Source organism: Rhyacophila brunnea, unplaced genomic scaffold (assembly GCF_057557595.1).
Source record: "Rhyacophila brunnea isolate RB1 unplaced genomic scaffold, BYU_Rbru_1.0 scaffold_24, whole genome shotgun sequence".
Taxonomy (NCBI): Eukaryota; Metazoa; Arthropoda; class Insecta; order Trichoptera; family Rhyacophilidae; genus Rhyacophila; species Rhyacophila brunnea.
The window spans coordinates 2,799,767-2,824,027 of NW_028232904.1; the positions used below are offsets into that span (position 1 = coordinate 2,799,767).

The 24,261-nt window shown below is 34.8% G+C and overlaps 1 protein-coding gene across 3 annotated transcripts in view; it reads left to right on the plus strand.

Annotated features, from left to right (window-relative positions):
• The window catches only part of LOC147068881 (ATP-binding cassette sub-family C member 4-like), a 91,577-nt gene extending 83,318 nt beyond the window's left edge, over positions 1-8,259 (plus strand). For all 3 annotated transcript variants that reach the window (XM_085951100.1, XM_085951098.1, XM_085951099.1), the window contains 2 exons: positions 3,778-3,938; positions 6,525-8,259. In XM_085951100.1, coding sequence (XP_085807226.1) covers positions 3,778-3,938; positions 6,525-6,870 — 507 coding nt within the window. In that variant the 3' untranslated portion in view covers positions 6,871-8,259. The remainder of the gene's footprint in view (positions 1-3,777; positions 3,939-6,524) is intronic.
• The last annotated feature ends 16,002 nt before the right edge of the window (positions 8,260-24,261 follow it).

Below are 24,261 nucleotides of genomic sequence, written 5' to 3' on the forward strand. Positions count from 1 at the left end.
ATTTTGGGCGATACGACAAAATTGTGCACACTTTTTCATGCGTACATATTTGTTTTCGTTGGATTAAGAATACATCTCACTATTACACATACTGTTGGTTTATTTTTTTTTAAATTCATTAAGGCTATATATACCTCAGCTGAGGCATGGTCTAAAGAGATCGTGACCAGGCGATGCGCGGAATGCGGGTCGCGGGTGCAAGTGACGGAAGCCGAACGAAATACAGTTTGACGTGAAAGTCCAACATGCGTCCTTTTTATGTTATGTTTATTATTATATTCGTAATAATAATAGTATATTCATTGACATGTTTTCTTTTTTAAGTGCATACGTAAAGTTTTTTAGTCATCTTTACACGATTTAAGAATATTTTCATCCGACACCATGACAAAATGAATCGACGTGCAGACGCCTCGACTATCGCTCTCTGAATGACAACGCGGCCGTAATTTCGTTCTACATACAGTTGAAAATTATTTGCCGTTTCACTTATGTACGCTCTTAAGCCCTGCCCAAACTATAATAGATAAACTATATTATTCTATCTATAAAATATTTAAAATGATGTATAATTTAATTGCATGATTATAGATATTTTATTGACAGATGAGAATTTTTTGACAATTGTCTATTATGGCTTGGTTTTCGCAGGGTTTAGTTGAATTTTAAAAACAAACTAACACCTTCTGTATTATATAATAATATATCACAGAAATTTTGTTAGTTACAATATTTTTGTTTTTTTTCTGTTTTATATGCACTTTTATGACTGTATGCAACGGTTCGTTTTCATCAACAAACTAACATCAAAATAAAATTATCAGAAAACAGATTGCGTAGTAGATTCATCACAAATCAGTTACGGACGAATTTTGCTTGTCAACACATGTGACCTTGGATCTCTTTGTGAAACACGTTATTATAGAATTAAAATCATAATTAATTTGATTCGAATTTTCTACTAGAATGAATCTTTTTTTTGTGTATGTACCTACTTATGTATCCACGCCAGATAATAAAATTCCGGTTTATCATACACAGCAGTTATGTGTCATCTATCTATACCGGAGGTTCCCAACACACGAGTCGCGACCCGAGGTGGGGTCGCCGGTTTAAACAGTACTCCATTTTCTTCTTACCTCTATGTCACTGCTCCACAACCTTTTCCAACCCTAGGCACGCCAAAGGTCTTCCCAGAATTCCGCGGCACACCACACGTAAAACAATTTATACACCAAAACATGGACTCCACATCCTGAAGGGGGACCCCAGCCCAAGATCTTTGGCGGGCCTCCCTACCTATCGCTAAGGTTAAAGACAGTGCGATACTCTAAAATAGATGCAAAAGGATTTCGTATCCTGTCGCAAAGTACTGATGAAATTTCTTTTGCAGCAAAGTTAAATGTTTTTGAGACGGATCCAAAATTAATTGCCTGTTTTCAATGGTGGTTTAGTAGTTCCTTTGGAACATTTGTAAAGATCCTTGTCTTAACTCCTTCTGCCAAAGTTCCATTTTATTTTTGACTTCTTCTGATTTATCAGAGCACGTCAATATATTTTCATTCTGACCTTGCATTGTTTTATTAAGTTCATGCAGGTGCTTAACGCTTTCGCTGCTGAATAGATAATGAGATTTTAATTGCCCCCTTTAAAATGCACGTTAATTACATCGATCGGCCGCCTGGTCATTACGCGCCGTGTGCGTCTTCCGCGTCCAAAGTATTAAATATATTACCAGCCATGTACGAACATTTGGCTATTGCACTGCGGCACACCTAGCATCGTCTCGCGGCACACCGGTTGCGGAGCACTGCTCTATTGTAGCCAGTATTACGTATATTAAAAGTATAAGATGATTTTTTGGAACGGCAAAACGATTCCTTATTTCACGATTTTTTTTGAATCAATTAGTCGTATTCAAATGTTACCATGCGTGCCTTAAGTAACGTCCCGTGGGGGTAGGCAGATTGAGCTTCGCTTTGAGGTGGCAGTTACTTGAAGGGCGAAAAATCGAGGAGAATCATTTTGTATATATAGAAATAGCTATCTAAACTTAATAACGAAAATATATTTTCATTAAAAAAATTAGTTCACTAGTTGGAAATAAAATGTATTAATTAACATAAAAGGTTTAAGGCTATACCTCAGCTGAGGCATGGTCTAAAAAGATCTTGACTAAGCGATGCGCGGATTGCGGGTCGCGGGTGCAAATGACGCGAACCGAACGAAATATAATTTGTCATAAAAATTCAACATGCGTCCTTTTTATGTTATGTTTATTATTATATTCGTAATAATAATAGTATATTCATTGACATGTTTTCTTTTTCAAGTACATGCGGAACGTTTTTAAGTCATATTTACACGATTTAAGAATATATTCATCCGATTCCATCACAAAAGAAATTGACGTGCGAATAGGTCGACTATCTCTCCGAACGGCAACGCGCCTCAACGCGGCCGAAATTTCGTTCCACATAGTGTTGAAAATTATTTGCCGTTTCACTTATGTACGTTCTTAACTGGACTGTATTTTTTGTCGGATTCACGATGTCTAGTTTACTTCCGTTGTCTTTCAGCATCCTTGGTGACCAGAAACAACGCGTGCATATTTGCGAATAATTACAGTATTCAGTTACGAATAGTGGTCCACGATTTTAGTTTTTCTCATACAACATATTTCGTAGTCATGAAAGGATGATAAAAAATACTGGTTAAAATACGGAGCGGCATTTTAGTGGTGCCTAGGGGTGGGATTTTGTTTAGGAACGTCACTGCTTGACTTTCTAGTTTTACTACAATTTTATTATACGTATCTCTGCGAAAGTGGACTTTCAACGTTTCTTCATTTGAAAACTAAAGCAAGAAACATATTAATTAAATGTTGAGAATGACATAATGTTGGCATTAACGAAAACTGAACCGCGAATTTTGAACATGAAAGAAACGATTGAAAACCACAATTAGTTTCACCTTTTTCTTCTTTGACCATGCCCGCCCCTTAGCTGGAGTATATGGACACCACACGGTGCCTCCAAAAATCCCTGTCACTAGCCAGTCTTCTTGCGTCGTTCCAGGTCATCAGCATCACGTAGCTCTGCCGTATACACTATATTATTCGGAAATTTGTACGTAAACAGTTCACCGCATGACACTTATTCGTGCGCCGCAGTACGTGAAACATGAGATCGTGTAACATTTAATCAAATTTAATGACGAGTTATTCGTTGAACATTTCACCGTGGAGTATATTTGTACGTATGCTACAACATGTGGCGAATTTTATGAGATGTCTTTACTAGGTTAGGTTAGGTTAGGGTTAATCTAACTGTAACAGTACTATTTACAAACTATCGCATTTTGTAAGATAAGTACAAATGTATTCCACGGTGAAATGTTCAACGAAGAACTCGTCATTTGATAAAATCTTATCCAAACTCATGTTTCACGTACTGCGGCGCACGAATAAGTGTCCCACGATGAACTGCATACGTACAACTTACATGTAACCATACACTATATAGGTAGTATTTAGCGGCCTTTAAAATACAATACTATACTTATATTTGTGCTGCAATTAGATAAACACTTCTGAAATCAATTCTCCACCGTATTGCGTCTTCAACAGCTACACGCTCCAGAAGTTAACAATGGCAACACCATTTTCCTTACATTCGATTCTGATGACATCAACATGCCACATTGCCAGCACACAGCAGTGGATAACTAAACTATAAAGTCGTGAAATAATACTAATATTATATCAATTGCTTGCAGGTGGAACTGAAAGAAGCTATACACTCCTTGGACTTTAAGGTGTCAGAAGGTGGATCCAACTTCAGCCTGGGTCAACGGCAGCTGGTCTGTCTAGCGAGAGCCATCCTCAGGAACAATCAGATCTTAGTGCTCGATGAAGCTACCGCTAATGTGGATCCACAGTAAGCACTTAAATACATTTGTTTCTTTCATAAAAGAGAGGAATATAATATTTAGCTGGTATTGTGTTATCGCTTCATCTCAATTATATGTCTAAATACATGGCGGATACCTCAGTTGCGAAGGGTGGAGGTAGGCTGTTAAGATCTGCCATAAATAACGCATATTAAACTTTGTTAGTCATACGTATTTGTTTTATTGAACTAAGACTACAATTATTATTTACAGATGGTGTTGGTTACTTTTTAAAAATCAATTAAGCCCTGCCTAAACCAAACCATAATAGTTTTGGTATATTTTGGGCGATACGACAAAATTGTGAACACTTTTCCATTCATATTTATTTGTTTTCGTTGGATTAAGAATACATCTTATTATTACACATATTGTTGGTTATTGAATGCATAGGCCCTGCCTAACCAAACTGTAATAGTTAAAAAAATAATATTCTATTTATAAAATATCCAAAGTTGTGTATGATTTAATTGCATAATTTTGGATATTTTATAGATAGATGAGTATTTTTTGACTATAATCTGTTATGGCCTGGTTTTCGCAGGGATTACCTAATTGAATTTGAAAAATTGTAGTCTTATTTAAATAAAACAAATACGTATGACTGACAAGGTTTAGTGTGCACTTTTTTTTTTTTTTTTTTTTTTTTTTTTTATTTATTAAGGAAAACAAACAGTTACATATTGATTACAGAAATTTATAATATAATAATAAAAAGTTAATGCAACCAGCAAAGTTTCCATATGTACATTATAATATAGTTAAGCCTAACAAGATAGAGAGTAAAATAACATAAATATAAAAAAATTACATAAGAAGATTACATGAGAAAAATGAGGAAGAATAATGAATAATTAAATAATATGCAAAAGATAAAAAAGAAAAATAAAAAAGGTAACATAAAAAATAAAAGAATTAATATATATGTATAAGTAAATACATTATATATCTATTTATACAAAATTTTTGAGATAGCATGTTTAAATGAAACAGGTGAATTATTAAAAGGGTCAACGGTGGAGAAATACATATTATAATTTAAACAAGAGCGCCGAATAAAGGAGTTTTGTGCATAATTAGAACCGCTACGACTGATATGGTACAAAGTTTGGTTTCGTGTAAATCTTGATGGACAATGGAAACCCACCCTTTCGAGTAGGTTTGGCGAGTCAACAAAACCATTGATAATTTTAAAAAGAAAATATTGATCAGATATAGAACGTCGACTTTCCAAAGATGGTACCATAAAAGTTGCAGCGGTCGAAGTAGAATTAGATAAATCTTAACAGCCTACATCCATCCATCGCCACTGTAAACCTGGTTTAACTTTAAATTTTATCATATTTCTAAAAAAATCGGTTTTGGTATAAAATTGTTTATAGTTTTGTATTACAATTGATTTAGGATACCATGGTCAACTTTGAGGCATTTAAAAAGTTTGGTGCATCGTATGGATGACGGAATAATTCAGGTCCCTGATTTGATTTATAATCATCGATCATATCCCGAGCTCATCATTCGCTCTCAATTGGTCAAGTTATGACCCTAGTGACACGCCACGGTGGGTTCTCTGCCAAGTTCTTTGAGCTTTGACTTGCCACCCGACCAACATGTCCATGTGGCGGAGAAAAACAAGATGCAAACCACATCCTCTGGGAATGTCCGAGAATGTGCTCCGAGAGGGAAGAGTTACTCGAGTCGGTCCAACCAGCTGTTGGGCCCATTGGGCCGTCCGCCCTGGTCGCGACAAATGTCAATAATCTTGCATTTAAAAAAAATGCGGCGTCTTACTGCGGGCGTGAAGATCTCTTCAGATATTTTTTGCTGTCCGTATGATTAGCTTCGTTTTTTGTTATATTTATTAAATTCCTTTCTTTTTTATATTATAAGTTCGTAGATAAATATTCTACAATAATAAATTATGATTAATCTGTTCTTGTTTATATTACATTTAGCGTATAGGGGTGCCGGACGAAATCCCGAATGCTGAAATCCCGAATGGCCGAAATCCCGAAAACCTAAATCCCGAAGGCCGAAATCCCGAATGCCGAAATCTCGAATGCTGAAATCCCGAATGGCTGGAATCCCGAAAAATAAAAAAATACAAACAGCAATAATTGCGCAATCTTAAGACTTATCTTGAATTGCGCAAATTTTACAAGAGAGACAAAAAAAACATTTTTTTGTAAAAAATAAAAAAAATTGAAAAAATCTAATGCACAAATTTGCGCAATCTTAACACTTATCTTGAATTGCGCAAATTTTACAAGAGAGACAAAAAAACATTTTTTAGGTACGAGTATCATAAGTGTTACGATTGCGAAACTATTGCTGTATTTTTTTATTTTTCGGGATTTAGGCCTTCGGGATTTCAGCGTTCGGGATTTCGGCATTCGGGATTTCGGCCTTCGGGATTTCGGCTTTCGAGATTTAGGCTTTCGGGATTTCGGCCATTCGGGATTTCAGCATTCCCGATTTCTGACTTCGGGATTTCGACCCAAGCCCAGCGTATAGAAATTGATGAGATCTAGTTTTTCATTTATTCCTCTCACCGATTTATTACTTTTTCACAGAACTGATGCCTTCATCCAACGAACGATCCGCGAGAAGTTCTCCCACTGCACTGTCCTGACAATCGCACACAGACTCAACACCGTGATGGACTCAGACAGAGTCCTCGTGATGGACACCGGCTGCGCTGCAGAATACGACCACCCTCACATCCTCCTAGGCATGCGCGATGGCATTTTAAGAAGCATGGTGGCAGAAACCGGGCAGGACATGTCCGCGAACCTCCACCAGGCCGCCAGGAAAGCGTACATTGCCCAGGGGGGAGAGCTCACGGAAGCTGGAGTCGAGGAGTTAGCTGACGAAGCAGACAGTTCTATCGACAGTGATAATGATGATGTGAGACTTTGAACAAAAAATGTATCATAGACATTTTTGTAATTCAGTGGATAGGTAGATAAATTTCGAATTTAAATTAGGTTTTTGACTAATTTAATTTAGACGAAGACTTATTCCAAGTGCAGTGCAGTACGACAGTAACCCATTCGATATATCATCGCCCCAAAAACAAAAGGGCACTTGTACAAAAATTGAGTTTTAAAAAAAATCGTGTGGAGGTTATTTTTTAATATTTTGAATTGAAATTCAGAGCACAGATGACTTATTACTAGGAAGCGGATTTATATGCAACAAAATACATGATTATATGCATGCACGTATGCACTTAAAATCAATAAAATATGCACTAAAACCGAAGAAATATGCAGTTAAGATTGACATTTTTTGTGGGAAAAACTTGTAAATACCCACTTTACCCAATATTACTGACAAAAAAATCGAATAACTACTTAATAATTTTTTAACAAATACATTAGCTGAACAAAAAAACACAAACAATGAATATAAAGTTAATCAATTACAAATATTTTTCAAAATAGTTTTTTCACAAGTACAAATAAATGAATAATAAATGTAATGTAAACCAAACATAACTTAAAAAACAAGAACGACACACTTAACTATTCCTAAATACTATTTTCTGTTTTTTGCCTGAAAAAAATACAATATTTTTTTTCAATATTATGCTCAGGCATTAAATTTTTCCGCATAGGTATCTGTCAGTATTTTGTTTATATGCAGAAAATTACCTCTCAACGTCTACAGAGGTGATTGGGAAAACTTTAAATAAAAGTGCCTGAGTTGACTTCACCTTTTCTGATAAATCTACAGCTCGGAGATAGCATTAAAGTGCATCTAAACTATCTACCTTCCTAACTTAGTTATATTTCGATAAAATAATTAAAAAAAAAACTAAAATTATAAATTCAAAAATATGCACTAATGTCTCAAATATGCTCTAACGTCTGAAATATGCATTTATAAATGCACAATACAATTTTATTTTTGGATTCTGTGTCTTTCAAAACAGATTTCTTTGCAACTCTCATAACTGTGCATACACCCTAACAAAACATGCACTAGAATATAAATCCGGGCTCTACTTATTACACAAAGATTGAAATACAATTTTTATTTTTCATATCTTATGAAGATTCTCGACACAAGGGCCATTTTTCTGCAACAATTTTTTTTGCACTTTTCAAAATAATTACACATAATACCTTTTTCTTATATTATTAATTTTGTAACCACTGCACATAGACTGAGAAAATCGTGTACATGTCACCTTTTTGTTTTACGTTAATAATTGAAGATTAATTTATAAATAATACACAAGTGACCTTTATTTTCTTTCGTAAATTGTGATTTCATGAATTTAGCTCCACTATGTTCCCTATAATGTAGAGAGAAAAAAAATACGAACAAACTACATTCATAACTCAAAATCGTCAAAATGTTACAAGTGCCCTTCTGCTTTTGCTTATATAATCATCATGCAATATCTCAACACAAAAGTGAACGTGCTTTCTGAAATCAGTCAAATAAAGTCATCTAACATCTAACGAAAATATTGGCTATATTTTATTACAACGTTTTTATTAGCTCGTATTCTTGTTTGTCCGGTGGTTGTTTGTCCAGTGCAAATCATGCAATCGATTTTAACTAACTTCCCGACTAACTAGACATAAGAAACTTTTACAATTTATTAGAACACGATGCCAATGCATTCTTTTAACACTTTTAGCTATCTTTAAGTAGAATTGATTTCATTTTCAGTTAATTCTGTTTTGTATGGAAAGTTATTTCAGAAAAATCCGTAAAAGAATATTATTGGTTGCTAAGGGGCTAAATTATTAATATATACGTGCGTTACTATGGAAATCAAAATGAAATGTCAAAATGACATTTCAGTATTATATATTTGTTTGTTTGTTTTTTATTTACTTCATATCAAGTACAAGTTTGGGCATATTGAGCATAATAATTGAACAGAAAATTTAAAAACGTTGTATATAAAAAAAGTTCTTTATATCTTGTAATTATTTAAATTTATAATGACGAAATTTACAATAAGATAGTTTGTGATCATTCGATGTTGATACCTATATATAATTAAGTATTATTTTAATGACATAATAATATTGTATGCCTTTCTTGCAAAGTCTAAAGGGTTACATATGTAAGTTGTACGTATGCAGTTCATCGTATAACATTCTATCGAATGACGAGTTCTTCGTTGAACATTTCACCGTCGAATACATTTGTATGTATCTTACAAAATGCGGCGATAGTTTGCAAATAGTACTATTCCAATTAGATTAACCCTAATCTAACCTAGTAAATACATCTCATAAAAGTTGCCACATGTTGTAGCATACGTACAAATATACTCCACGGTGAAATGTTCAACGAAGAACTCGTCATTTGATTAAATGTTACACGAACTCATGTTTCACGTACTGCGGCGCACGAATAAGTGTCCTGCGGTGAACTGTTTATGTACAAATTTCAGGATACGAGTCTAAAGATGATAAAATATATTGTGTAACTCCCAAAGATACTAAAAATTCTTATCTGGTTTCTTGAGTCCGTTTCTCTCGTCTGTTTCGGGCTATGCATAAAACATCGACCTTCATGCATAATTATGAAGATTAAATTCTTTTTTGTATCTATAATATATAAAAGAGGCGAGGGGTGTATATAGGCTGTTAAGAATCGACATCACTATTGCACACTAAACAATATCAGTCATACTTATTTGTTTTCATTGAACTAATACTTGCAGATGGTACTGGTTAGTTTTTAAAAATCAATTCAACCCTGCCTAAAGCAAAATATAATAAATAGTTTAGTTGGTTTTGGGTCGAAATCCCGAAGGCCATAATCCCGAAGGCCGAAATCCCGAACGCTGAAATCCCAAATGGCCGGAATCCCGAATGCCGAAATCCCGAAAAATGCAAACAGTTAAGGTTGCGCAAATTTTTACAGCAGAAACAAAACTCACTTTTTCTGCAAAAAATGGTTTTTTGCCTCTCTTGTAAAATTTGCGTAATTCAAGATAAGTGTTAAATTGCGCAATTATTGCTGTATTTCGGCCATTCGGGATTTCGGCCTTCGGGATTTCATCCGGCACCCAGTTTAGATATGCTATTGGTGATCAGACAAAAATAGTTCACACTTTTTCAATAATACTAATTTGTTTTCGTTGAATTAAGAATATAATATAGTATTTTATAAATATTGTTGGTTAGTTGCCTAACCAAACCATAATATATATAAAAAATATTTTTCGATATATGAAATATCTAAAATTATGTATGGTTTTTATTTGGATTCTAAATATTTTATAGATAAACGAATATTTTTTGACTAGTATCTACTATGGCTTAGATTAGGCAAATTTTAATCGAGTTTAGAAACTAACAACCACTTTATCTACACAGTCTATAAAATATCTAAAATTATGCCATTAAATCAAATTTTAGATATTTTATGGATAGTAGAATATTTTTTGACTATTATCTATTATGGCATGGCTTACGCAGGGTTTGATTGAATTTTACAAAACTAATCAACACTATCTGCAATTTGTAGTTTTAGTTCAATAAAAACAAATATGTATTACTGACATAGTTTAGTGTGCACTATTTATGTCGGATCTTAACAGCTTACTTCCACCCTCCGCCAATGAAATATAATTATGATTTTGTCGTTACAGAAGAAAATAATACTACGTAAATCTATAAAATATTCACTAATAAGTATCAGTTTGTTGTAATCACGCCTTAAGGATATAAGTTGTTGCCCATTCAGTAAACAAAACGAGAGCAATGCCCTTAAGCAATCATATTTCTAACGCCACTTAGTCTATAATTTTTATTATTGGTCCTATCGATCTGAAATTTTCGTCGGTATCCAGATATAAATGTAAATATCGATCTACTTTTTGAGATAGCGAAAGGCAAACATTTCACTACTTACTTCGACACTAATTAATAATTATTATTTGTAAGCATCTGTGAATTCCACACCACGCCACGCCGCCGCCTGTGGGATATCTGCCTTATTGATGATACAATGTAAAGCAATCAGTTTTGTCTGTTATTGCTGAAAAGGTGTAACCCACAAAGATTGGACAAAAGATGTAACACACAATTTTAATATTTTAATTTAAACCAACGCTTGGTTTAATTGTGTTACGTCATTTAATGATATGTGAATGTAATAATATATTATAAGTATTTTTTTGTTGATACTAGTTGTTGTTTTGATGTATTAGATTTGTTAACACGTAATGTTATTATTTTTTTCAAAAGGTCATCGTTTAGAAACAAGAAAGAAAAAAACTAAAACAGGTGTTTGATTTTTTCAAGAATATTATATTTTAGAACATCAAATTCTCATGCATTTACCCATTGGAATATTTTTTAGAAATAAGAATTTGAATGGGTAATGCTTTCCCTTCTTCTTTCTCCTTTTCCCTTCTTTTCCTTTATTCTTTCTCCCTATTCTTTTATTCAACGAATAAGGCAAAAAATTTGAAACTGTAACATTGTATTATAAGTATATTGAACGTACATAATTTGAAAACATCTTAGAAAAAATACGACACGACGGGACATGGACCTGTAATCGCTGGATTCACGCCAGTGTGCTTTTTCAATTAAGCTACGGGCATCATATTTAATTACGACAATTTTAACTAGTAGTTGTTGCATGAAATGCTTATCAAATTGGATTATAGTGGGTATATTCATGAGATGTTTTCAAATTATGTATGTTCAATATATTGGAGTCATGACTCACATTTTTCAATTTTGTTGTTTTTGAGTTAAATATGCCAAGTGATTCTAAATGCATTATTCTATACACAGAAAAAATAGTTGCGTATCAAAGTCACTTTAAACCAGCGATTTCCAAACTGGGGGGCGCGGAGTGTTGCGAAGGGAGGCGCAAAAAGTTTCACACAATTAATGTAGCCACAGGTTTACAGTTTACAAATGCTTATTTTATAAAACGGCCGCTAGATATAAACTACATAAAACAGTCCTATAAAAGGTTGTTTGCAAACCTGTCTGAAAATATGGACGCTAATTTTATAATACCTCACTTCTATAGTATATTGTGAAGCGCGCTGGCTATCTCGTGAATAAAATGAAATAAAAGGGTCAAATCATAATGTTAAAAGTTGAGGTAAATTTGTTTAGGAATGATAATTTTGTTGTTTAACTCGTCTATTTGGTTGAAATTTAAAAAAAAATGAGTGAATAAATCAATGCAAGGACCACTAATGCATTCACTGATTTAAAAAGATGAAGTGAAGGCATTCATAAAATATTGGAGCTTTGGAAATCAAAATTACAAAAAAAATAAGTTGGCCATGTTTCCACTTTTAAATGATTTCTGCGCCAGAGACATTGAAGCAAACAAAAATCCATTTACTGAGTTCTTGGTTAGTTTGCTAATGCACTTTTCACGTTATTTTATTAATAGTAAAAAAAAGTCACCTGCGGACTGCTTTTTTTTAAGGCTATTGAGTATTTTAATTATGTGGTTATGCGTTGCAATTTGATGTGATACCTAAATGATGATTGATATACTTAAATGATTATTTTTGAAATATGATGTTATTTAAAAAGGTGTATTATTTAATAAAATAAAGGGGGGGAGGCGCCAAGATTATATTTTTTTTAAAGGGAGGCGTAGTAACATAAAGTTGGGAAACCAATGCTTTAAACCATGTGAAAATCGTTGACAAAGTTCACTGTTGGTGTCATAACTCACAAGTTACAAAGAATATTGTGAGTTTTGTCACCAAGGCCTTTCTAACCAATCAGGGAGCTCTATTTTTTATAGTATGCTATATGTCTGCACTCTGCAACGTAAGGAGTATTATATTATATATTTTTAAAAAATGTACATCGACTCACTCACTCATTAATATTGAAGGGAGTTCAATACTTTTTTCTAATTATAAAAAATAGTGCTCTGATGGTTTTTTCCGATTATCTCAAAACTTGATTTTTTAAATATGTGAGTTATGACTCTAAGCGACTCAAATGTTACATTCTTAAATCTAATGATGCCGAAATCGAAACCCGGGTCGCAAAAAACGACTCAAATGGAATAGTATAAAACTTGAATCCATTAGAATTTCAAAAATTCAAGTTGATTTATATAAAAATACAAAAAAATCACTAAAAATACACGGAATACTTATAATTTTAATTGTGGGAAACACATCACACTGCCCTCGGCCAGAGCGATAGGATGGGAGCCCTGAGAAACAGCGTACACTGCAGCACCTCTAGCTGCTACAAGGCACTGCGGCGCACAGTTTGAATACTTTTGTATTATTGAATGAAAGAAACTAGTAAAATATTAATTTATTATGTTACGATACGTCAACATGACACGGGCAATCAATGAGCAAGAAATGTAGTAATGACATTGAGTAAAATAAAGTTTCTTCACTATTCTGTATTGCGTGCAATGATTTCCGTAATGTAGATAGGTACACCATAAATTGCATGCAACCATTGATCTGACAGTGTGAGGCAAGCCACGTAAAGTCAAGTAAACGTTTTGTTAGTTGTGTAATTTAGATAGGTTTTGTCATAAGTTGAAGAAAACCTATTCTATTATGAGAGTCCAATAATCAAACTTCTTGTTGCGTAGAGGTATTTATTTGAACTAGGAATAGAATTGGTGTCCTAACCGCATAGTGGTAGACTTTAATATAATACTGAAATGCCGATCGAAACATCGATATTTTCAGAAGGTTTGGATTCTTGACATCACAATCATTACGACTTGGCTCGAATTTCCTAATTAAATTATGAATAGTAAGCTCTGTAGGTCGATTATTTTGACCATAAATTTCACGTAATGTCCGAAACGTAGCTGGAATGCATTCATTATTGTTGTAGTTACAATTTGTATACGCTGTGCAATAACTGTGTATTTTGTTGATGATGATTTTCAAACAATACAGATATCAGGAAATCAGAAAAAATGACTGCTATGTCGTTTTAAAAATCTATACTACTAATTTGATTACCGTTTTTTGTTTACCAAGGCTTTGACTGCGACTCGCTGTCACATCGCCTCTTCTCTTCTAGAAGAGGATCCGCCGATCAGGTCCTCATTCCTACTTAAAACTACCAAGGCCTCAAATAAAAAAAGTTCTTCGAAAGCTAAAAAAAATAATTATTGCAAAGTATCTCAAATGTTTTTTTTTTCTGGATCTTCGAATAGGACAGACCTTGGTATAACACTGTAGGTAAATAGGTAGGTAGATAGTGCGTCTAATATTAAAAAAACGTTATAGTTTTACTGTTAATTGACGCAGTGGTTTCTCAAGTGTGGTAAACGAGAGGATTTGCGCGGAAACAATTAATGCATTATACTAAGATTTGTCACTACTGTCCAACGAGACGATTTAGGCAAAAGCCTGAAGGCGCTGTCGACTAAATAGGAGGGGCTTGTTAAAATGGGAGGAGGTTGTTAGTTCACAGTTTTAACACGTAGCCAAGAAGAAATTGTTGGACAGTACGCGTTGTTTTATACTTGGAATCTAGATATTAAATTATTCCATCTTCATGTCTGTGAAAAACACTGCTAGTATTTTAAAACAATTTTATTTTAAATTCAACTGGAACAGTTAATTTCTAAATTCATTTTTGTTATTGTTGTCACTAAAAAATAAGGCATTGTCTACAAACATTTCACACACTGCTTTGAGTGGCGTACGCCCCGCTGAACGCTGTCCACTCAGGCCGTACTCTAAAAATGTCCGGAGACGTGTTCGGATTTTTTTACATATGCAGTTGGCTGTATCACAGTTAACCGTGACGTGTTCTATTGGGAATATATGAATGTATAGTATTGAGATCAAATTTATGTATAAATAAAATATTAACAAAATACTTAATAAAAACCACCGGAATATAAGGGAAAGACAGTAGGATATAAAATCATATCGTGTATATTTATATCAAAGGTTGGTAGGTGCTTGGGAACTCATGGAAAAAATGGTTACTGAAATACCTATCGAGTTTGGAACAAACAATCGATCTTGAGTGTGGAAGAATATGGGATAGACTTAAACCGTGTCAAGAATACGTCATTCTACTTTTCCTTCGTTCTGACAACTGCTCTCGGCTTATGTACTGACGCTCATTCAATATAGACGTATTTGAAAGTTGCAACATACACTATTGCACGTCTATAAATAATGTGTGATTCATCTTCGTAGGACATTCACACATTCAAACCCTGCTTCAAACTGTAGTGTATTGGGGTATAGCCTATCGGAATTATATTTATTATTTTATTATGCGGTAAGTGCTTATACGTATTAAGTTGTACCAATCAAAAATCTGAAAATAATGACAGCGTTATCATCAAATATTTGACCAAGACTTTCTGCGTCTCTTGAGTCTCTGCTTTTCTTAGGGCAGAGTAAGGCTGCCAGCAGTCAGCTCCTTCACTTGATCATTCCTTCGCTGGAGGCTCCAAAAACCACCAGCCCCTTCAGGTTATGTGGTTCGCACTAAACAATATGTCCAGAAAACTGCAGAATGTGTCTCAGACATATTGTCGAGAACCATTCCTTTATCTGTAGTCTCTGGATGATTGGCTGATTCGTCATGTGCTCTGTCCAAGAAATACAAAGCATTTGGCATCAACACAATATTTGGAAGCATCAGTTTCCTTAGGTTATCTTGCCTTCAGGGTCTATGATTCGACACCATACAATGTTCTTATTGAATCTAATAAAATTGCAACATTACTGTCAGCTACACGCTACAGCTACTGTAGCGAACGAATTATGCTTTTTTAATTTAAATTTATTTATTTTTAACATATTGTTGACATTACAAATTATAAGTTTAAGACGTTCACAACATGGTATGAAACATTATTATAAAGAAGAAAGAAAAAGAAAAGTAATAAAAGGGTACAAATGGAAATATAAAAAGAGAGACATACAAAAGCAGTGAAAATACAATTATACATCTATAGAAGTTCAAAAAAGTACACCGGGTTTGCTAAGGAGACCCTATTTTAAGAATTTATAAAATAGCGTCCACCTAAACTCACTCTCACGCAAGTGGAATATATCAACACCCGAAGAAATTAAGTTGAATATAGTTATCGCCCCCCCGATTGGCATTACCGGTGGCAGGTTGGTTTTGCACCTGTATGTCAATGCTATAAGGCTATCTCTTTCCGGTAAGACAGTTCACGGTGAACTACGGTAATACGTAGGTACATTTATTTTACATGTAACCATTCAATGATCCTAGATCTGACAATAAGCACGATGAGTAAACAACGTTGTTTTATACATAAATACTAAAGTTAAGTCTGCATTTTGTTTTGAGTAGGTATAATATACAAAATATTTAATTCTTTGGGATGCGCTATCAGAAAGTTAAGGAACCGCTGTATTGAAGAGTGACAATGAAGAATATACAGAGTAATCATTTATTAAGAATTGATTTGCTTCTTACCAATGAACTTCAACTTATCGGATTACCTTGGCTTTTTTCTGCATTTTTATACCTAATTGGTTTGTTGACTTATAACAAAAATTCGATATAAAAAAAATTATAAATCACCATTTCCTCTACAAGACGGAGAATAAAATTCTTCAAAGTGTTGAGGTAAGCACTGATACTACCCCTAGCTAGATTCTAGGTGAGAATACTTAGGTGTATTTATTATTGGATTTGAATGAAGGGAGGCTTTATGTATACCTACTTGGATCATGTGGTTATATTGTGATAAAAAAAGAGAAAACACAGGGAGTGCATTTTTGAAGTCATACTTATTTTGGCGCGCTTGGGAAATCAGATAAGAGTGTATTTTTGGCGTGTGACATATTGTAACACATAATTTATTTTTTCACACGAAAAAAACGCACTCGATTGGATTCGAACCACCGATTGTTCGGTTATCAGCCAAACGTACTACCTTTACGCCACAGTATGGTACTGCAATTGTGACGATTATACAGTATAATATTATAGTTTAGAATTGTTCCGTTGCCTAGGCAGTGAATTTATTATTGTCGGCTATTTGTAATTTCTTACGTAAATAAACGATTAAACGTCAGAGTGTCAGTTGATATTTTAAAAATAAAAACAACGAGAAACCATTATATAATTTAGTAATATAAGTTAAAGTGTATAGAAATAAACCAACGGCGTCCCAATAAGCGGTCCTTTTTGTTGAGTGTGTAAGTTAACAAGATAATTAAGAGCTAGTCACAGAATCTAGTTTATCACAAGTTTTGTTTTTGTTTTTTTACGCCAAAAACGTATAACTTCTAACGCACGTACATAAGTACACACACCGATTTTTTTTCTACTCTGCACAGAGCATGATACTGTAGAACCTCGATATAAAGGACTAGTGCGGGAGAAAGCTGAATGTCCGCTATATAAAAATATAAGAAAAATCCTGTTTATTCGTCTTCGGATGATATAACCAGACACAGTCATTGTAGAGTGACGTCAATGTTCGATGTCGACGCGCTTGCTTTCGGTAATCCTTCTTTGAAAAAAGAATTAGGTTTTGTTTGCACTTTTGTCAAGTCTACTTTTTTTTATAATTAATTCTCTAAAATTACGAAAATGCGTGAATTATAGTTGAATTTCGTTATCTAACAAATTGTCCATAAATGTTATTAGATTATCATTTGTGCAGAACATTGTTTTCAAGCGGTGACACTTGGATTTAAACATGTTTATGTCATTTTTTTTATATTTGACCGGATATTTTATCCGTTATATCCAGGTTTTATTGTATTACGCGAAAACATAGGACTAACAATTTAATTTTGGTAAATTTTTGAGAAATTGTTATGGAAGTTTCACGTAATCGAGGTAGGGTTTGGTTTTCTGAACCAAAATAGAACTGTAAATTTTAAATTGAAGCAGTAATAGGGTTTAATATTTTCCAAAATACCGGCTTTAGCACAGCACTTGTGAGTTTTGATTGTACCAACAAATGTTATAACTGGATCTAGTATCCAGTAATAACTATGCCAATGATTATACAATATATCACCTTTAATAGAATTATTACGTTGTTATGTTCTCTCAATTCAAAGTGCAGAGATTCACGTTTTCTCTTTCTCTCACTTCTAAAAGAGGCCGCGAGCAATGCAATACGAATTGAGTGTTACGAAGAGCTCACGCGGACTTTCTCGTGGTTAATTTAAAGAATTAAGAATTTTTATCTCATTGTTAATCATAGATTGATGAAAACGAAATCAGTGGAGAGGTAAAAATTCGTCGCGGTGTAAGACATGGGTGTATATTGTCACCTTTGCTATTTAACATGTACTCGGAAGCTATTTTCAAGGAAGCCTTACAAGGTGAATCGGTGGGTATTATGGTTAATGGCAAACATATTAACCATATATGATATGCCGATGATACTGTGCTGATTGCTGGTAGTTTATAGAGTTTATATCAACTGGTAAAAAGGTTAATAAGGTCAGTAATTCTTATGGTTTAAAAATGAACCTCAAGAAAACAAAACTATTGCTAGTATCAAAAACAGCGACACCAGACACCAACACAAATTTTGTCATTAACAGCGAACCAATCGAACGTGTGACCAATTATAAATATTTAGGTACATGGGTCAATGAGAAATGGGACCAGTCTCAGGAAATAAAAACTAGAATTGAGATCGCAAGGAGCGCCTTTCTCAAAATGAGACGCCTTCTTAGCAATCGAGATCTTAACCTAGGTCTGAGACTGCGTATGGTACGTTGTTATGTGCTCTCAATTCTTTTCTATGGTATGAAAGTATGGACGCTAAACCAAGAGATGTCACGGAGACTTGAAGCTTTCGAGATGTGGTTGTATAGACGCATCCTCAAAATTCCTTGGACTGACCGGGTGACAAATGTTGAAGTTCTCAATCGAATGGGGAAGGACCGATAAGTTCTACATAGTATCAAGACCAAGAAACTACAGTACCTCGGCCACATTATGAGAGGACAAAAGTACAATATTCCACAACTTGTCATTCAATGAAAGGTCAATGGTAAGCGTAGCAGAGGACGGCGCCGCATTTCGTGGTTTAAGATCCTCCGTGATTGGGACGAGTGCAGCTACACTGAACTCTTCCAGGTAGCAGACAACAAAGCCAAGATCGCCTTGATGGTGGCTGACCTCCGCTAGAGGATGGTACAACAAGAAGAAGAATAGAATTATTGCCGAGTAAACTTATGATTGGATTATGTATACGTCAAAATTCACGATTTTGGCATACACACCAATCCAATATCCGAAACTGACATTCAAAATCAAATTGCTTCACCATGGCCAATTAACCCATTGTTGAATTAAAAATTCAGTCGGTCAGTGTGACACTATGTATATAACTCAATACCGTAGCAAGTTTATGTTTTGTTTACATGAACTTGAATTTTTCCGTTCAGGTATAGCTTGCTTTATTTGCCCAATAGAAATGCTTTGTTTCTAGATGATCGTCCATTTCCTACTGTGATAAGTAGGTACCTGCAGTTTGCAAATCAATCGATTTGTAATTTTTTTATTACGGATTTGTTTCCTTATTGGTTTCATTTTAAACTAGTTGATACGCCTGTCAGATAACCTCACCAAATAAAGGCTTACCCCAATCATTTAGATCAGGCACATTCAACTTTAAGTAGGCTGTGATCTATTTTCAATTTCATACATTACAAATTATAAGTTTAAGACATTCACAACATGACATTTAGAAGCAAAGAAATATAAAACAGTATTATATAAAAAAAGATATAGTTCAGTATAGAGATGTATAAGTATAATGTATTAAGCGTAGGGTTTTCAACCAATGTGTGCTACCCGTGCTCACGTATGGCTGCGAGACGTGGACCCTCAACACGAGAGATGTGGCAGCGAACGACACAGGACCGAGAGAGTTGGAGAAAGCTTGGGTAGGCCTTCATCCAGCAGTGGATTGACCCCGGCTGATGATGATGATGATGATAGAGATGTATAGTTATTAAACAGTAGAAATGTGTAAATACAAAAAATATAAATTAGATAGGTACAAAGAAGTACACCGGATGAGTTAAGCAGACACTATTTTAAGAATTTATAAAACAACGTCCATCTATACTCATCCTCACGTAGGTGGAATATATTAACACCCGAAGCAATTTCGTTGAACATATTTATCGCCCTCCCAAATGGAATTACCAGTGGCAGGTTGGTCCTGCACCTTGGGAGAATAAACATCTGATGATCTCTATTTCTAAGATAGTTATCAGGGACACACATGTCAACACAGCCTAGAATGGCAGAGTTCTCATTTATACCTTGTATAAGTCGAAAAAAATACGTAGCTAAATAAAGATTTCTTCTAAATTGCAGAGTGCAGTATGTAAGCATGCCTATGAGAAAGTCAGTTGGATAAAGCCACGGATAGTATCCATACAACCTCAAGTAAATGAGTCACAAGAATTTCTTCTGAACCCTCTCCACCATAAGGCCATACTTCAACTGATGCGGTGCCCAAACAATTGACCCACCCTCAAGTCTGCTTCGAACTAAAGAATTAAATAAAAGTTTTAATACCGTAACATCCGAAAAGACCCGGGAAGTACGCATGACGAAGCCCAACATTTTAACATCTATGTGCTATTCAGTATCAAAACTGACAGTAATACAACTAAATATTCCATTCATCGTGAAAGCTATATTTTGGTCTTCTTTTGGGCACTCATTGCACTGTTACACTGCATGACGGTTTTCTTCTTCGTCGTGTCGGGTCTTCAATAGCTACAATATATCACTCCAGAAGTTAGAGAAGGCAACACCATTTTCCTCGGCGTGTTGGATCTCGTCGAATTGCAGCTTACTGGGCAAGCCTTGCAAGAAAAAAGGTGTTCCATGCTTTGCATTTACCGCATTTGCAGGTTTGGTCATCAGAGAACCCCCACTTCACCAAGTTGTCTTGTTTGTTTACTTCTCAGTCTGTTTAGGGCTTTCATGTACGGTACCCAAGACTAGTTCCAAGTGGGAGATGCTTTAACGGTTTTATCCAATCTTCAAAACCCTCAGAGTCTAGGTTCGTCTCCCATGTGGATAGTCTCATGACTCATGACGGTAAATGGAAACTACGCCTCAGTTTAAAGCGCAGATATTCACTTTTTCTCTTTCTCTCACTTCTAAAAGAGGCCGTGCAATACGAATTGAGTGTTACGAAGAGCTCACGCGGACTTTCTCGTGGTTAATTTAAAGAATTAGGAATTATTTTCTCATTGTTAATCAATCGCGAATATTAAGATTGAAAACGAAATCAGTTTAGAGGTGAAAATTCGTCGCGGTGTAAGACAGGTGTGTATATTGTCACCTTTGCTATTTAACATGTACTCGGAAGCTATTTTCAAGGAAGCCTTACAAGGTGAATCGGTGTGTATTATGGTTAATGGCAAACATATTAACAATATACGATATGCCGATGATACTGTGCTGATTGCTGATAGTTTAAAGAGTTTACATAAACTGGTAGAAAAGGTTAATGAGGTCAGTAATTCTTATGGTTTAAAAATGAACCTCAAGAAAACAAAACTATTACTAGTATCAAAAACAGCGACACCAGACACTAACACAAATTTTGTCATTAACAGCGAACCAATCGAACGTGTGACCAATTATAAATATTTAGGTACATGGGTCAATGAGAAATGGGACCAGTCTCAGGAAATAAAAACTAGAATTGAGATCGCAAGGAGTGCCTTTCTCAAAATGAGACGCTTCCTTAGCAATCGAGATCTTAACCTAGGTCTGAGACTGCGTATGGTACGTTGTTATGTGCTCTCAATTATTTTCTATGGTATGGAAGTATGGACGCTAAACCAAGAGATATCACGGAGACTTGAAGCTTTCGAGATGTGGCTGTATAGACGCATCCTCAAAATTCCTTGGACTGACCGGGTGACAAATGTTGAAGTTCTCAATCGAATGGGGAAAGACCTAGAAGTTATACGTAGTATCAAAACCAGGAAACTTCAATACCTCGGCCACATTATGAGAGTACAAAAATACAGCATTCCCCAACTCGTCATTCTAGGAAAGATCAATGGGAAGCGTAGCAGAGGACGGCGCCGCATTTTGTGGCTTAAGAACCTCCGTGATTGGTACGAGTGCAGTTCCACCGAACTGTTCCGGGTAGCAGACGACAAAGATAAGATCGCCTTGATGGTGGCCGACCTATGCTAGGGGATGGCACAATAAGAAGAAGAAGAAGTTAATCATCGATTCATATCAGCACATACTAATTAATCTCACTCTGAGCCTTTATAAGAAACCATAATTAGCTACCGTAAAGCAGTGCCGTCAGAATGTAAATGTCTAACAGGCAGCATTAGGTTTTAATCGAGTATATCCATGAGTATCAGACATTTCGCATCGACTTTAATGTTGCTCCAGCTATTTCAATTTTAATAATGAGCTCTTTTTGCGAATGCCATTTCCTGTAATGTGCATCCCCAGATATTTAAAGCAGTCAACACACATAATGTTTTGACAGTCGTTAATCAGGGAGAAATCTGGATCGGGGCAGGTCCTATTATACAAAAATTGAGGTCATGAACCCTTCGTCCCGATGCGAGAAGCAGCCGAGTAGGTAGCTGTCCTATTCGAAACGGTTTCCTTCGCGATGGTTTTCAAACCGACATGAGACGAATTGTTGTTATGCAGCCTGTTAGTATTGTCTCTTGAATGGCGTTGACTGATTAGTCGAACAGCTTCACCATAGGGATGATAGATATACCACAGTCTGGTGATAGTGACTTTCGTAGTATGAAGTCACAAGTGTGACCTTACTAGCTGTGACAATTGCCAAGGAACCACGCTACTTAGCGTTCTCGGAAAAAAAAATGGTAAACATCATCTTGATGAAAATAAAGGACCGGATAATGCATGTCCTCCGGGCCGGTTTTTTACCCGGACGAGCGTATGCGGACCAAATCCGTAGCCTTCGATGTCTTCTCCGATATAGTCATGAGCTGAAAAATCCATTGGTCTGCTGCTGTGTGGTTTACGAGAAGGCTTTCGATAGTTGGCACCATCCTTCTCTCTGGAAAATACTGAATCCATCATAAAATCGTTACCATAATCAAATTCTTGTCGCGTAAGAAAATATATTTTGATAAACATAACATATAGGACGCTCAGAGGGGTCTAGGACGATTTGGCGCCGGGACAACTGGACGCCACGCAATTCGAAATTAAATAGACATTAGGTACTTATAGGTACTTTAAAAAAAAATATTATTATTTATATTGAAATTATTATATTATGATTTAATAGTTGGTGAGAATTTAAATATGTACACGTAAATAATGATTTAATCGTGCATATGTTTAAGTTCCAACGAAAAAAGAGTTTTTTATTTTATATAAAGCCTTAGGCATGATAATTCTCAATCCGCAATAAAAAAAACATTATGTTTAGAGTAAAATGAATTAAAACTACTAAGTAGTAGATAGAAACTGGTTAAAATTCCTCGTCTACGTTCTGTATACGAGTCTACGACAGTACGGCGTCCAATTGTCCTGGCGTCCAGTTGTCCCATTCCCCGCTCAGACGGCGAATCTCTCTAATTGGTAGAGTTAATGATATATTATTATAATTATTATCCAGTAATAGTATTTAGAAAGTCTAAAAATTAGGTAATTTTTGATATGTACATATTTAAAATACGTTTGAGTCAATTGCTGTCAGCAATAGATTCTCACTGCATACATGAATTTAAATCATGTAATTATTGTTGTTGTTTATTTTCTTAAAATCATTGCATTAATTACGTACATAGTTACATATAATTAGGCTAACCATTGTTGTTTTTTTGCAAACCGGAACAAACAATTTAAAAAAAAATCGGTGTGTGTACTTATGTACGCGCGTTAGAAGTTATACTTATTTGGCGTAACAAAACAAAAACAAAACTTGTGATAACCTAGATTCTTCGACTAGCTCTTAATTACCTTATTAAATTACACACGTAAGAAAACGGGCCGCTTATTGGAACGCCGTTGGTTTATTTCTATACACTTTAACTTATACTACTAAATTATATAATGGTTTCTCGTTGTTTTTATTTTTAAAGTACCAAATGTCACTCTGACGTTTAATAGTTTGTTTAAAGATATTAATTTAATACAATAAATGAAGTTTTAGAGCATACATTATTAATATATTTTTTGTGGATCAGAAAATACGTATTACAGTAGCGAAAAAAGGAGGTAGGCTGTTAAGATAAAAAGTGCAGATTAAACTTTGTTAGTCATATAATATATTGGTTTTTATTGAACTAAGACTACAATTTACATATGGTATTGGTTAGTTTTTTAAAATCAA